The 16,562-nt window shown below is 34.7% G+C and overlaps 2 protein-coding genes across 2 annotated transcripts; both read right to left on the bottom strand.

Annotated features, from left to right (window-relative positions):
• Positions 1-8,632: 8,632 nt before the first annotated feature.
• Positions 8,633-10,255, bottom strand: LOC136200970 (cytochrome P450 726A27-like). Its single transcript, XM_065991484.1, has 2 exons — positions 9,413-10,255; positions 8,633-9,342 (listed from the first exon to the last, which is right to left on the bottom strand). The coding sequence occupies exons 1-2, from the start codon at positions 10,079-10,081 to the stop codon at positions 8,737-8,739; spliced, it is 1,275 nt and encodes a 424-aa protein (XP_065847556.1). The 5' UTR covers positions 10,082-10,255; the 3' UTR covers positions 8,633-8,736.
• A 1,449-nt stretch (positions 10,256-11,704) lies between these two features.
• Positions 11,705-13,493, bottom strand: LOC136201014 (F-box/kelch-repeat protein At3g23880-like). Its single transcript, XM_065991542.1, has 2 exons — positions 13,400-13,493; positions 11,705-12,893 (listed from the first exon to the last, which is right to left on the bottom strand). Exon 2 carries the CDS (start codon positions 12,890-12,892, stop codon positions 11,756-11,758), a length of 1,137 nt encoding a protein of 378 aa, XP_065847614.1. The 5' UTR covers position 12,893; positions 13,400-13,493; the 3' UTR covers positions 11,705-11,755.
• Between the last annotated feature and the right edge of the window lie 3,069 nt (positions 13,494-16,562).

Here is a 16,562-nt window from a genome sequence, read left to right as displayed (position 1 = left end):
AACTTATTTAAAAATCAACAATTCACACCCTCTCTGTTCTAATGATCTTACGAAATAGTAGCAATCTAATTCTAATCCAACAATTAAATGCATAATTAACATATTTCTTTTATAATTTCTATCTTTTCACTTCATCTTGGATTTTACTTCTTATTTTCCATTAGCAAAAGTCAGCGATTTCTCCATTCTTAATAAAGTTTCTAACTTTATTTCCTTTTTCAAACTCTTTCTGATCTTAGGTCCTTTTTGGAACTTGAGATGAATATATATCTCATACTTTATACAATATTAATTATCTGTTTAATTGTTGTATTAGAATTAGATTACTATTAATTCTTAACACCATTAGAAAAGAGGGTGAGAATTGTTGAATTTTTATATAGATTAGATGTTTGATTGGTGATTTTTAGTAGTTTGGAGAGCTAATTGATTTTGAAAGTATAGTTTAGAGGCTAACATGAGCTATATGCCTTAATTTATTGATAAATTAATAAAATATTTATTTATTAATAAATTAAGTGGATTGCTAAATACCATCCTCAAATTACTAGTTACCACTTCCATTTGGACTTTTTTGCCCTTTTCATAATTTTGATAAAAAAACTAAAAATTCATTCTCCAAAATCACAAACTCGAACAACAAATAATTGAAATTATGAAAATAATTGATATGTGACAACCCGAATCCCGAAAATGGATGATTACGAGTCGGAAACATTAAAATTTACATTTTTTTCTCAAAAAAATCATGAACATAATAATGCATATTTTTTGTGATGGTTGCATTTTTTGTCACAAAAATTTGGAGAATTTTATATTTTTCGTCGTAAAAAATTGAACGATTTAACAATTTTCGTCGCTAAAAAATCTACGATTGTGCCTAGGCCCAATTTTGGTCTAGGAAGGCGGATCCAGCATCTGTCCAGCAAATGGCTTGGGCGGATATACCACCCACCCAAGCCATTGGTTGGGCGGATGCTGGATCCGCCCAGCCAATGGGCTGCGCGGGTGCTGGATCCGCCCAGATAATGGGCTAGGCGGGTCCAGCACCCTTCTAGACCAAAAGTAGCGTTTTTAAAAAAAAAATTAATTTTTATTTTTTTCAAAATGTAAAATTATCCAAATGAAGGCGGGTAACAAGTAATTTGGGGGTGGTAAATAGCAACACCCTAAATTAATCATCTTGTTAAAATGGGTATTGAGAGAGAAGGAAAACAAATTTGGATAGATGTGGTGTATGAGAGATTACCAAGCTTCTGTAAAGTTTGTTCAAACATTGGCCACATGACTTATGACTGCAGAAAAAATAAAAACCATTGGAAAAGGTTTTAGAGGCTCCAGTTATTGAAAGAAAACGTACAATGGTTTCACAGGAAAAGAAGTTTGTGAAAAAGCCTAATGCAATTCAGACCGAGGTGCCTGTTCAGCATGACACTTCAAGGATTATTTCTGAGCTTAGGCCTACTGCTGATACTGGTTGCGTGGCGGAGGTTGTTTTACCTGGCAGCCCGCAGCTTAGGAAGGATGATGAATACAGCTGTGATGAAACTGATAGGCCAAATTCACCTAGAATGGACAATATTCCCACTAGGTATGAAGGAGCTGATTCAACATTTGAATCATCATCTCGTACTAAATCCTGGACTGATATGGCGGAGGAGGATGACAATAGCTGGAACACAGTTAGCACTAAGAAAGTAAGGCAGAGGGAAAAAAATTATGACAACAACGGAGAATTTGCCAGCTCGAAACAAACGAGCCAGTAAAACTCCGGTCCGTTTTAAATGATCTGTCTTTACTGGTATTGTAAGGGTATTCTTAATAGGGATACTCAGGGTTACTTGCATCGTTTATGTTCTCTTCATAAACCAGATTTTCTTTGTTTAGCTGAGCCTATGGTGGAGTTCAGTTCTGTTAATGAGGCCTTTTGGAGAAGGCTTAGTTTGTCTTTAATTGTTATGAACAATAAGGAGCTTCCAACTCTATGGGTTTTTTCAAAGATTAATTCTTCCATGCTTACCAATATTTGTGTTAGACATGAACAGTTTGTTATTCTGAGGTTGTCTAATTTAAATACTTTTGTCTGCTTTGTTTACGGAAGCGTTTGGGCAAATAGACGTGTCACTATGTTTGATGATATTTTGGCTCATCAAAATAGGTTGAATGGGCATTGGGTGCTTCTTGGAGATTTTAATTCTGTCCTTGGATCTCATGAGAAATCAGGACGGGCTCCTACTTTGCGTCCTTGTAGGGAGTTTCGTGATTTTATTGATTCTGGTTCTTTTGTTGATGGTCCTACTCATGGGGCCTTCTTTACTTGGTCTAATGGCAGGTCTGGCTCTGCGCAGGTTGAATATCGTTTGGATAGAGTTTTATTATCTGCTTTATTCTCAGACTTCTGGGAATCAGTTTGCAGTTTTGCTTTGCCGCGGCATCACTCTGACCATTGCCCTTTGATGTTTAGCTACTCCAAGGGGAATCGCCTTATCTCTAGATTCAGATTTCAGTCTATGTGGATTCTACATCCGGGGATTAGGGAGGTGATTGCTGATTTTTGGAATGGAATGCATCCTAGCTTACCTCATATGCAAGCTTTATGCGATAAACTCAGGCGACTTCGCCCGGTGCTTCGTCACTGGAATAAAGTGGTTTTTGGTAACATTGATATGTGTCTCACTGATGTTGAGATGGATCTGGCCCGTGTGCAGGCGGAAATCTCTGAGAATGGGTTTACTCCTGAACTACATCATGAGGAGATAAATGCTCATGCACACTTGGATAATATTTTGCATTGAAATGAGGCTTTTTTGCATGACAAGAGCAGAGTTAGATGGCTTAAGGAGGGAGATCGAAATACCAGCTTCTTTCATTGTATGACATTTATTCGAGGTGCTGCCTCTGGGATTTCGGTGCTTCAAATTGAGGATGAGCTGGTCTTTAATCCGAATCAAATTGGGACATATATTGCTGAATTTTATTCAAGTCTTTTTAAAAATGATAAGGTTTTGCCCGCATAATTATGATCTAGTTTATGAGGTTGTTCCACATCTTGTCTCTGACTTGGATAATGATATGCTTACTCGTTGCCCGGATATGAATGAAGTTCGTATGGCAGTCTTTGCAATGGATAGCAGTAGTTCTCCTAGAGCTGATGGGTTTTCTAGGGTCTTTTTTCCGTCTTTCTGGGATATTGTTGGTGCTGATGTGTTTGCTGTTGTCAAAAGCTTCTTTATGAGTGGCATGATACATCATGGCATGTGCTCCAGTATTATGGTCCTTATCCCGAAGGTGGAGGGTGTGATATCTCTTGATCAGTATAGGCCTATTGCAATAAGCAACTTTAGTTATAAAATAATTGCAAAACATTTGGCTGATAGACTCGCTTCTATTACATCTCGCATTGTTTCTTAGAATCAATTTGGATTTATTCCTGGACGAAGTATTTACCAATGCATTTCGCTTGCTTCTGAAGGTACTAATATGCTTCGTAAAAAGTGTTTTGGAGGGAACTTAGCCTTGAAGGTTGACATCAGGAAATCTTTTGACACTTTAAATTGGAATTTTTTACTTGCCGTGATGGACGCTTTTGGTTTCTCTATTCAATTCAAAGACTGGGTTCTGAATGTTTTATCTGCATCTCGGATTTCAATTTTGAACAATGGAGCCATTAGTGGATATTTCAGATGTTCAAGAGGGGTTCGACAAAGTGATCCGCTGTCTCCTATATTGTTTGGTATTGCCAAGGACTTTCTTAGCCGTTGGTTGCTTCACCTCGTGGACACTGGGCGACTTGCTCCAATGCAATATACGTCTGCAAAGGTGTTTCTGACTCATTTATTTTATGCTGATGACATTCTTCTCTTCTATAGGGCCTCTTCGGGTAATCTAGCTGTTATTAAGGGTGTATTTGAGTTGTATGGATCTATCTCGGATCAGTGTGTTAGTTGGAACAAATCTGAATTATTTATGGGCTTCTTTATTTCTTCTGGATGTGGCAATCGTCTTGCTGATATTATTCGTATTCGTCAAGGGTCTGTTCCACTTCGCTATCTTGGAGTCCCTTTGTTTTTTGGTTTACCAAAGACACGACATCTGACTAGTTTGATGGACAGGGTGCTTGCTCACTTTGCTAAATGGAAAAGGCATTGTTTGTCTATGGCTGGGTGAGTGGCTCTAGTAAATTCTATAATTACTGGTAGCTCCATTCACTCTTTTATCATTTATAAGTGGCCCTCTGCGCTGCTTATACGTATGACTAGGCATATGAGGAATTTTATTTGGTCTGGGTCCATTAATTGCAAGAAGCTTGTCATTGTCCCCTGGAAAATTTGTTGTCAAAACTTCAAGGATGGAGGTCTTGGAATCAAGAATCGGTCTATTCTAAACAAGACGCTGAATGGAAAGATGGCTTGGGGTCTTCTTCAGGAAAAGTCTCTCTGCTTTAACTTACTTAGAACTCGTTTTCTCAATAAAGCGGGACAGTCATGACATTATATCATGAATTCTTCTATTTGGGGCTCGGTAAATTCCATTTATTCTGAAGTTGAGCATCACTATTTTTAGTGGATTGGTCAACACTTTGAACTTAATTTTTGGAATGGGGCTTGGATGTGTCCTTCACTGGCTGCACAGGTTGGCCTATCTGCTAGTCAACAGCGCCGTTGTTTTAATTTGGTGAAGGATTATTTGGATGGTAATAATCGGCATATTCTGCCCGTGTTACCTGCGGATGTGGAGAATAGATTGCGGAATATTAGGTGGGGTAGGGATGATGTTAATATATGTGTTTGGAAGCCTGCTACGATTGGGGTTCTAACTGTTAAGCTCATGTGCGCTTGGCTTAGATCTCCTCCTACTCAACAGCCTTGGAGTCATTTTTTAAGGTGTCAGAGTGTTCCTCCTGCACACTCGTTTATTGGATGGCGGGCTTATCTTGGGTATTTGCCAACACATGATCAGCTTCAGTTGCGCGGCTGTCAAGTTGTTTCTCGTTGCGGTTTGTGCTCGTTAGATACTGAAATATTGGACCACCTTTTTGTCTCTTGTCGGTTTTCCAAATTTATTTGGCATGGTGTTAGCTCATTGTTTGGAAGACGAATTAACATGGACTTGACTCTTAGGAATCTGGTTGATCATGTTGTTATTCAACGTTTCAGTACTCAAATCGTTGATTTGTGGGCGACAACAATTGTTAATACGATTTGGGCTCTATGGCTTGCTCATAATAGGTCCATTTTTTAGGATGAGAGGGTTGATACTTCCATCATGCTGAGACGGATTTGGGAAGCTGTTCGTGAATCTGCTCACCCTGGACGGGGCTCCATTTGGAATTCGCTAGTTGAACTTCAAATCTTAGGTGAGCTCGGGATTGAAAAGCGTCTTGCTATGGCTCCGCACATTACTCCGATTTTTTGGCAACCACCTCCGAGGGATTGGGTTAAGATCAATACTGATGCGTCTGTCACGGGTGCTCCTGGTCCTGCGGGTTGCGGAGGTATTTATCGCTCGCATACTGGCTTGTACCTTCGTGCGTTTGCCTTTCCAATTGAAAGTTACTTTGCTTATCTTGCTGAACTATCTGCTGCTATTTACGCCATTGACATGGCTAACATCAAAGGTTGACGGAAAATTTGGCTTGAAAGCGACTCAATGTATGTTGTGCAGATGTTCAAATCTAAATCTTGTTCGGTTCCTTGGTTGCTTACAAAAAATGGTTCAATTGTTTAAATCAGATCGATTATGTGGCTTTTGTGGTGTCTCATATTTTTCGTGAAGGAAATCATGTTGCGGACTCGCTTGCAAATTATGGACGGACAGCAACAGCATCGACTTGGTGGGATGTTGTCCCGGATTTTTATGGATCGATCTTTTTTCATAATCGTGTAGGCAATTGCGTTTATGGCTTTTCCTAATTCTTTGGCTTCATTTTATTCTTTATTCTTTTTATATTATGATATTTATTTACTCATTTAATAAATTTGGTTCGGAGCTTTTTTGGATCTGTAGTGGGGTGCCAGCATAGTTGGGATGTTTGTCGCTTACCCTTCCTCGCTAACCAATATTTAATTAAAAAAATTAATCATCTTGTATAAGATAATAATTTTTTACCTTTAAAGATATTCATTTATAGAGGTTTTAAAACATTGTATGCTACCAAAAAAGAATATTCAATTAATGTTTAATTTGATAAAAATTCAAAACCATGTTAGGTTGTCATTTTTCTTTCTTTTGACTTTTTCTTTTATTATATTATTATTAATATTTATTTATTTATTTTGTTTGTAAAAATAGTTAATTTTTTTTAACAATCTCCTTTTTATATATTAATTTGAAACTTTTTCTTTTCTTTAGACCTAAACAAATCATCATTTGTTTTTTGTGCTTTGTTTTTTAGCTATCATCACAAAAGAACAATCTCGCATTACTTTTAGATCTTTCTTCAACCAACAAAACTACATTAGATCAAATTTTTCTTCACATAGGGTACATACCAATGTTGATACCACTCCGTCAAACGTCTTTATGCTCACTTACTAGTAAATCATGTTCATTAGTGACACGTTTTTAGTGTCATTAGAAACGCATATATGGCGTTACTAAATGAAAAATGGGCATTTGTGATGCGTGTTTACATAATGTGTCGCAAATGACCTTCACCACAAGAAAAATTGTAATTAGCAACCGAAAATCTGATTGCCGAAACGGTCTCTAACATATTTTTGCAACCAGATTTGTACTTTTAGCAACCAAAATATCGGTTGGTAATTTCTTGGTTACTAAATCTATCAAACCAGATGTAGCTTTATGGTATCAATGTTTGCAACCAACAAATTGGTTGTTAAGTTGCTGACAAAGTTACAAATCATTTTTTTGCAATCACTATTTGATTTCAAAATCCAATATCAAATTTGTGTATTTGAATGTTGTGAGAGATGTTTTTAGTCGCAAACGTCACTAATGGTTTCCCTACCCAGTTTCAGATAGAAAGTTAAAAACTCGATTCATCAACCAAAATTAGACTTGTGGGATTACAGATTTTCGTCGGTAAATTTCTTGACAACTGCTTTGATATTTTTATTTTTTTGCTCACTTTTTATTACTATTAATTATTAAACTACAATATTATATAACCATTTAAAAAAAGTTCAATTTCAATTTCAATAAATAAAGATTTTCCAATTAAGTCCTTTTTTATCAACATGTGATTCATATAGGGTATTTGTACCAAATATTATTAAGGAAAAAGTACAAAAATAAACCTTGTGGTTATACATTTTTCGATCGGCACCCATGTGATTTAGAAGTTTATAAAATGGTACCTTGAGGTTCATTCTGTTAGCAAACACATACCAAATTGACTAACGGTGTGAAAAGTCAAAAAGAAAAGAGTTAATTTGGTCCCTTATATTTATTTATTTTATAAATTAATCTCTCTTATTATCTAATTATCACAAACAAACCCCAAAATAAAAAATAAAAATACACATCTTCTCATTCTCTCTTTAATTTCTTTTTTTTTTCTCTCTCTTCTCTCTCTTCTTTTTTAATTTCTCTCTCTAAAATCAATCGAATTTCCCTATCTATATCTATATCTCTTCTTCTAAAATCAATTGAATTTCCCAATCTATATCAATATCTATCTATGTCCCTTTGCACACAAGATGCTAGCAGAAGCAATGAAGTGCAACAAAAAAAAAAAAAAAAATCAAAGCTCTTGATGAATCTAGAGTCTCAATCTCCGTCCTGAAGAAGCTAAAATGTTGAACTTCTCCAATCTAGGTTGTTTACATTTGTGTAAAATGCATTAAAGAGTAACAAACACTTCAAATTTCATCGGAAGTTATCATTAGATATTCGCAAAAAAGATGATATTACATGAAGGTAGGCAGCAATACTCAGAAAGAACCTGACCAACATTAATTGAAGTATAGCTAGATTCCATTTCAGCTGGTAAAATGATATGGAGAACAACTGAAAAATCAGTCTTCCATGGATTCTCGTCAACGCAAATAGAATCCTCAATAGAAGTTGGAAGAAGAAAATACTAATATCAGAAATGAATGGCTTGATCAGAGATCGGCATTGCACGATCTAAAGTGAAAAGAAATGGCACCGTGTAGACAAGAAAATACAATATGGTGCTAGCATAATTGACCTCACCGGAATAGGTCCACACAGTGTAATAAAACCACAGCGAACTCGGTTGTCAATTTAAGTTCAAACAATATTTGACTTTAGAAGAAGAGATATAGATATAGATAGGGAAATTCAATTGATTTTAGAGAGAGAAATTAATAAAGAGGAGAGAGAGAGAAGAGATAGAAAGAAGAAAGAAACATAAAAAAATTAAAGAGAAATTAGAAGATGGTGTATTTGATTTTTATTTTTTATTTGGATTTGTTTGTGATAATTAGATAATGAGGAGGTTAATTTATAAAATAAATAAATATAAGGGACCAAATTAACTCTTTTCCCTTTGACTTTTAACACTGTTAGTCAATTTGGTATGTGTTTGCTAACGGAATGAACCTTAAGATACCATTTTGTAAACTTCTAAACCACATGGGTGCCCATCGAAAACAGATGTAACCACAACGTTTATTTTTGTACCTTTTCCTATTATTAATATAGGACAAATAATTATAAATAGAAGAATACTATTAAGACATACATTTTTCTAAAAAAAGAGCAAAACACACGTACACAATTTAGATAAGATTTTCAGTACAACACGAGTTATTTAAGTGCAACAGGAATTAGGTAGAGCTGATTTTTTCTTTTGACGGCAAGTGCAAAAGTCTCTAACATGTCAAGATTCTCTGGCTTCATTTGATTTGGAAGTTCCCAGTCGAAATGACATAATAGTTTTGCTAAAGGAAGCTCCATGTTTGCAACACTCAATTGAATGCCTGGGCATATCCTCCTTCCAGCACCAAATGGAAGAAATTCGAAATTAAAACCTTTATAATCAATTTCATTACCAACAAATCTCTCTGGATTGAACTTTTCAGGTTCTATCCAATGATTAGGGTCTCTTCCAATTGCCCATACGTTCACCAAGACTTCCGTTTTAGCATTTAAATTATACCCATTAATGATACATGCTTCACCACATAGTCTTGGAATTAGTGATACTGGTGGATATAATCTCATAGTCTCTTTAATTATTGCTTTCAAGAATTTTAAGTCACCAATAACCGATTCATCGAGCATTCCATTTTCAACACATACCTTCCTTACTTCTTCTTGCACCTTTTTCATTACCGTTGGATTTTTCATCAATTCTGACATCGCCCACTCTAAAATTGTCGTGGATGTATGAGTCCCGGCAATCAACATGTCCTAGAATCAATTTGTTAATTAGAGCACAATAATTTATAAAATAATTAGGAATTAAATTAAATTAACTAACCAGAGTGATTGCTTTGATTCGGTCAATTGTTAAAGGAGAATCAGGATTTGCTTGGAGTTTCAAAAGAACATTAAGAAGATTATTGGCTTGAATTTGGCCTCCTTTTAACTCTTTTTTATGTTCTTCAATGATGTCTTCCAACAATTTATCAGCTTCTTTATGCAATTTCAAAAGACTAGATTTCATCCCGGTGATTACATGAATGAATTTAAGAGAAGGAAACATATCAAGAACAGTGAAACCTGCTATTGCCTTCACAAATCGACTGATCACTTGTTCAAATGCTTGTTGGTTTTCGATTTTACAGCCAATGACTGTTCTTGCTACAATGGAATTTGTCAAAGAAAAAAGCATCTCGCTCATGTTGATTGGCGATCCCAATTTTGAATTAATGGATGTAATCAAATTTGATATTTCATCTTCCCTGATTGATCTAAAAGATTGAACTCTTTTGGAACTAAACAACTCAAAGATGCAAATTTTTCTCATTTGTCTCCAATATTCACCATATGGAGCAAATGCAATGTCTTGGCGATTGTATAAGAGGATATCGGCTACAGAGGCACGACATCTATCGCTAACCTTGATGTCATTATCTTTGAAGAGTTGTTTGGCAACTTCTGGAGAAGAAACAACCACTGCTGTAACTTGACCAAGTTGAAGCTGCATAAAAGGTCCATAAATTTCGGCAAGTTTAGCTAGTCGGCGATGGGGTAGTAGACAGATAATTTGGTAGAGGTTTCCGATGAGAGGTAATTTGGGTGGATGTGGAGGTTGATTTAAAATGGAAACTTTGGTTTGGGATATCTTCTTCCATATAAGGGAAACTAGAATTAGGAGGGATAGGTTTTATAGAAAAGGAGTTACTCTTCCATAAGGTGGAGGGATAGGTTTTATAGAAAATGCAATTGCTTTGACATGAGCAATGATGTAATGTAACTGTTGAGTTTAAAAATAACAAAAATAACTTTTAAATTATTATTATTATTATTTTATCTTTGCTGCAATAATTACTGATGAAGAACTCTTGAACTCAACTGATCTTCAAAGTTATTGAAATTGATATTGATCCATCATCATTAGCAGCTCCAATCTTTTAATTGAAATCTTTTAATTCAAAATACATTTTGGGATAATTTTTACGGTAAAGTACAAAATAAACTATGTGGTTACGGTCATTTTTTAATACATTTCCGTGATTTAAAACTTGCAAAATAAAGGTATTGAGTTTTTGTTAGCAAATATACTAAAAAGTGACTAAAAATGTTGACATAGTAGTCAAAGTCAAATAGTTATTGAGGTTTTGTTTGTATATTTATTTGTTTTAGAATTTAATTTTTTTTTTTTTCTAGCTAATCACTATCTTCCAGCTCAACATTTCTATAACCACCTTCATTTTTTTCTGTCAGAAATTAATATATAAGATATATGATTGGGTCTTAACTATCATCTTGAGTTGTTAGTTAAATTGGTTTCGTGACACCAGAACTGCTTGGAGGGTTCGAGTCCTAGCAACTTCATTAATTTGTGGAATTAAAAACACATGACGGGTTGGATTTGTATTATGCACTATGGAAGCCCAAGGTGTATTTGCATATAGGGGTGTGTCAGGACCAGCGCTGCAAAAACTTATCAAAATTGACAAACAGGTCATCTTCTCCGTATCTCTCTAATCTTTTTTTTTTCTTCTTCTTTCTCTCTCCTCTTTCTTAATTTCTCTTTCACCACCACCACTATTTGATCCAAGGAGACACCATAGATGAGTGCTTCCATAGCCAATCAGCAATGCATTCAATGTTTCCTAGGCGAGAAAGTAAAAGGAGGGGTAAATCCTGTTCCACAATTCAGGATTACTTTGTTTACTGCCAATTTAATCTGGTTCACAGTTAACAGCTTTCAAGAAGACTTCAAGACCTGGTTCGGACATTAAGAGTGTCGAAACGGCTAATGAAGTTTTTGGACAGATTTAGTCTTTGCTAGTTTTAGTTGCATTGGGAATTCAACAAAAATATATCTACCAGGGAATCTAGAATCTATATCATTAGTAGCAGAAGAAGGTATGCTTACAATTGAATCATAACCCATTAAAGTGAAACCATCATCCAACAAACACGCGCACCCACAATCAAGTACGTTTCATTATCTTCACCAACACACACAGATTCTGCATTACTTGTTGGAGTTCTTATAAATTGGTTGATACGAGATCAAAAATTCAATTTATAATGCCAAAATCAAAAGAAATAGTAGGAAAATAACAATACAAAAGCAAGTTTTAACAAGCATGGCAAAGTGATTCACTTATAAAAACAAGATGCATAATGAGTTATTTGTTCTAGCAATTTACAGACACAATCTTAGAGAAACTAAACTCTCAACATAAGGAGATGCATAAAAAGCGTTTTCATTGGTAATATTATCACCTTGAATCACAACATTCTTGAAGCGGCCATCTTTTATGTCATAAAATCTGAGTCCAAGATCCCCATTGTGCACCAGAATTTCTCCAGTCCTTGTAAAGCAGGAATGGTATGGCACACCAATTCCCGGAGGGGCAATTTTAAAAATTTTGTTCCATGAACTTTTTATCCCACAATAGTCTTGCAGGACCCATAACTCTCCCTGTCCTTCAGAGTTGGCACCTACAATTCCAAAACACTCCTTGTAAATCAACAAAGTCCAATCATTATAACTTGTTGGCAAAATCACATGATCCAACCTTTCTTCCACCAAATCAAAATATACAATCAGTTCTGTTACATCATTTTCATCAAAATTCCTTGTTGCAGTCCAATGGAGATGATTTCTTGTATAAATTCCGGTCAGTTGACAAATATTATAAGTGAAGAAGTTCTTTGATATTTCCTTCTTCCTCCATGAGCTGCTTTTTAGAGAAAAGACTTCAACAAAAAAGCATCTCCGAGCGAATCTCTCGTTACTAGAATAGGAAGGTATACTTACAATCTTGTAATCATCAGTACTTGAATCATAACCCATTAAAGTGAAACCAATGTCTAATTGTGAATTTCTGATTATCTTATACTCCAATGGGAAAGATGGATTCCAAAGAAGGATACCACGTCCAAACATATTGAAGCATATCAATCCATTACAAAAGTTACAAACACGAACAGGAATCCGTTCGTGGGGACTAGCAGGAAGCTGATATGGAAAATCAAATTGTTTAGCATGTACAATGTCATCAGACATTTCCTTATACATAACACAACGACTGGAAGCATCCCAAGAAGGAATAAGAAGGCCAAGGAAATCCTTGTGCTGATTGTAATGGGTAGCATGAGCATGATTCAAATGCTCTTTGATGAACTTGGGGCTGTTTATAATTGAACGCCACGATTTGCAAACTGTCTTAAATTTTAAAAGTGATTTCAATGGCAATCTTAGCAGAATTTCTATCAAAATCTCCTCTAGCAATTCCATCACTTCCGCCTTTTCTGTATCTCTTCCTCCTTCCTCCATCCTAGCAAGTGAAGACATAAATTGTTACGCTTGATTACTGAGAGAATGAAGTTTCAGATACACAGAGCATATAAAATCCTTATACAAAGTAACACATGAAATGAAAAACATAGACATTTTATTTGTGTGAAATTAAATCAGTAAAGGAGGATACAGGAACTGATACTATGTGCTTAAATTCCAGGCAAAGTAATAAAAACCCAGCTATCAAGACAGCTTATCTGTCTAACATATCAAACCTATGAAAGTAGATATATGAATTTTCAAATGGAAAATCAAAACCAGCAACAGCAAAGAAAAATAAAAAAATCAAATTGAAAAGCACAGAAGAGAATGCAGAAGCTGTCTTCGATAGTTGGAAAAAAAGTTAAATCTAACTCAATTTAACTCAAAACAAACACGGGACTGATGGAAATCTAAATTGATAATTCGGTTAGATTCATATGAAACCCTAGCTTCGAATATAAACTAAAAACAAACAAGAAAACATCAATTTTGGATAAGTACCTGATATCAATGGCTTGTTAGGAAGGAAAATCTCAGCAATCAGAGAATATATTCTGCGAGGGAAGAGGTGTTCTGCTTCACTGTTGCCTAGGCCTCTTTCGAATTTCAAATCAACATTTGCTGATTACATATAATATATTTATTTATTTTTGGCCTAATGCTCCTACAGCCCTTTAACTTGTCTAAATTAGTCATTTTATCCCTCCAACTAATCGAATATCCTATTTACCCCCCTAGCTCTATAAAAATGGTATTTCTCACCCCCTTAATTTGTCCAAATTGGTCATTTTACCACTCCAAATTGAAAATTAAGTGCTGAAAAAATAAATACTGAATTTTAAGTGCTGATTATTATATATTCTGAAAGTATTGAATGATGTAACTTTTATAAAAATATTAGTCGACAATGTTTAACTTAAAATGTTAAGTTAAATATTTTGACTTATCAAAATAATTAACTAATTTAAGTGGTGGAGAAACAACCGTTATCAAACCATTTAAATTAAATAAGTGGTTAACATTTTAATTTAAGTGATTAAGTGAGTTATCAAACAAGGCTCGGTGTTTTAAAAATCCGCCAAGGCGGAAATTTTTAGAACACCCTCCCGATTTCCACTAGTCAGGCAGTATAAATCGGTTGACTGATTTTTGGCCTTGTAGGAGGTCTCAGACGGTCCTAGACGGTTCCAGGTGGCTCCTAGGCGATTACAGGCGGCTCCAAGACGGTCCTTTTGAAAAAATTGGCCCTTAAATTTTATGTAATTTTTTTTTAATTTTAAATAACAAAAAAACTAATAAAAAACTTAAACTATCAAATGTATTTTTAAAAATATTAATTTCATTTTATTTTGATACATTTTGTTAGGGATGCAAACGGAACGGGGCGGGGCAAGGCGGGGAATGCATTTCCCATCCCCGTCCCTGACTAGTCGGGGATTCCCTATCCCTCATCCCCGTCCTCGCGGGGATCTCCGTCCCCGTTTAAAACACTTTTTCTCTATTCTATATCCTTGTCCCTGAGGGGAATCGCCATTTATATTTTTTTTAAAAGCAGTATATACTAAAACTAAAACTTCTAAGAAATGCTATAAGTAATCATTCTAAAAACATTTATTTAGTCCTTTTTAATAAAAAAAATATTCATTTAGTCTCATTTAATTTTTTATTTGAAAATAAATCTATTTAATTTAATTTTAGTTATAATTGGGGATCCATCGGAGATTAACGGGGTGGGGATACCATTCCCCATCCCCGCCCCATCCCCGTCCCATGGGGATTCTTATCGGTGATTTTCCGTCCCCGTCGGAATGGATCACCGATGAGGACGGGAAATCCCCGCCCACTTGCATACCTACATTTTGTTATTAATGTTATTTTATTGCTCCATTTTTATCTTTTTAAGAATATTAATGTAAATTATTTAATATATATATATATATATATATATATCCTTAATAGTTTCAACCCGTGCAATGGAACCAAAATGTCATAACTCCTTAATAAATACATATCATATCATGTTTCTCTCTCTTTAATTATTAAATTAGACTTTCTCTCTCCATATCTATACAATGCACGATTTTTTCTAGAAAATCCCCAGCAAAGTGGTTGATGTTTCCGGCCACAAGGTTGAAGTTTTCGGCTACCAAGATGAAATTTCCGGCCATCGCGATGAATTTTTCGATTAATTAAGGAAATAAGAAGGAAGAATGATACTGGAAATTTATTGAGACGTTTTATCGTTCAGAGACAATTTTCTGTTGAGACCAAAACCTCAATTTATGAATTTGATTTGAGAATAAGGACTGGGAACTTACAAGTTTTAATTACCCAACAAGAAGTCGTTTTCATATGACCATGCATTGGATTATACCAAACAACACTTTGAATTCTTGCAGTCAATCATAGATTCTGCCGAAGAGTGTTGGTTGCAATATTTACCACAAAATCATTCATCCACAGAATTATATTTAGTAGGCTTTTGGTACGATGTAAAGCAATGTAATGTAATAAATGTTATAATGCAATGTAATTCATAGCTGTGAAGTCGAGATTCGACTCGTGAATGGAAATCTTCATTTTATGAATCGTGACTCATGAATCGAACTGAATCGTAAGATTCAATTAAAATTTATAATATTATAAAAAAATAGAATATTTACCATGTTGAACTTAAAATATTATGAAATATTAGTCTAGAAATGCAATGGTAAACGTTGTTGTCGTGTGACCAAGAGGTCACGGGTTCGAGTCTTAGGAGCAGCCTCTTGCCAAATAAATTGGCAGAGGAAGGCTTGCCCCCGGTACACCCTTGTGGTGGGATCCCTTCCTGGACCCTCGCTCTGCGGGGACACGTAGTGCACCGAGCCGCCCTTTTTTTTATTAGTCTAGAAATGCAATTTTAATGTAAACAAATGACAACGAGCTATTTAATAAAAAGGAAGCTAATCATATTAACCAAGTACTTAAAATTCAAATCCAATGGAAATGGAATCCTAATAAAACTAATCCACAAGGATTCTATTTAATAACTTAGTAGAGATGAAGAGTTTGAATTTCTGATTATGTTTTTCTGCCTTGTTATTAACTTCATAAGATGGAATGGAATCGTAAGATGCTATTATAATTTAGATTCGCCTGTAGGTTCAGATCGAAATAAAGCTGAATTGAATCGAATCATAATATTCAAATCCACTTTCATAAGATTTTAATATTAGTGGTTGTAATGTAATAATGATTCCATTACAATGATTGGTGAGAAATTTTTTAAAATAATTGTAAAATGTAATTATTATTATTACAATATTTCTGTTGTAATGTAATCGAAACTTCAACTATTATCAAATTTTCATATGCATGAGAACATCATCCATATATGATGATTAAAACTTGTTAGTTTTTGGTCATTTTTCTTGTTTCCCCGTTTTTCTATTTTTTTCATTTTTCGTGTTTTTCATGATTTTGGTTTTCACGTATTTTTAATACTCTGTTTCTGCATTTTCACGTTTTTCTCATTTTTTGTGTTTTTTCTTATTTTTTTAGATTTTCGTGTTTTTTCTCATTTTTCACATTTTTCAATTTTTTGTGTTTTCATGTTCTTCCGTTTTCACATTTTCCTCGTTTTTTTTTATTTTTCATGTTTTTCTCATTTTATGTTTTATCG

Source organism: Euphorbia lathyris, chromosome 7 (genome assembly GCF_963576675.1).
Source record: "Euphorbia lathyris chromosome 7, ddEupLath1.1, whole genome shotgun sequence".
In the NCBI taxonomy this organism is placed as follows: Eukaryota; Viridiplantae; Streptophyta; class Magnoliopsida; order Malpighiales; family Euphorbiaceae; genus Euphorbia; species Euphorbia lathyris.
The sequence above is the reverse complement of the archived record's forward strand: the minus strand, read 5'-3'. Positions and strand labels throughout refer to the sequence as shown.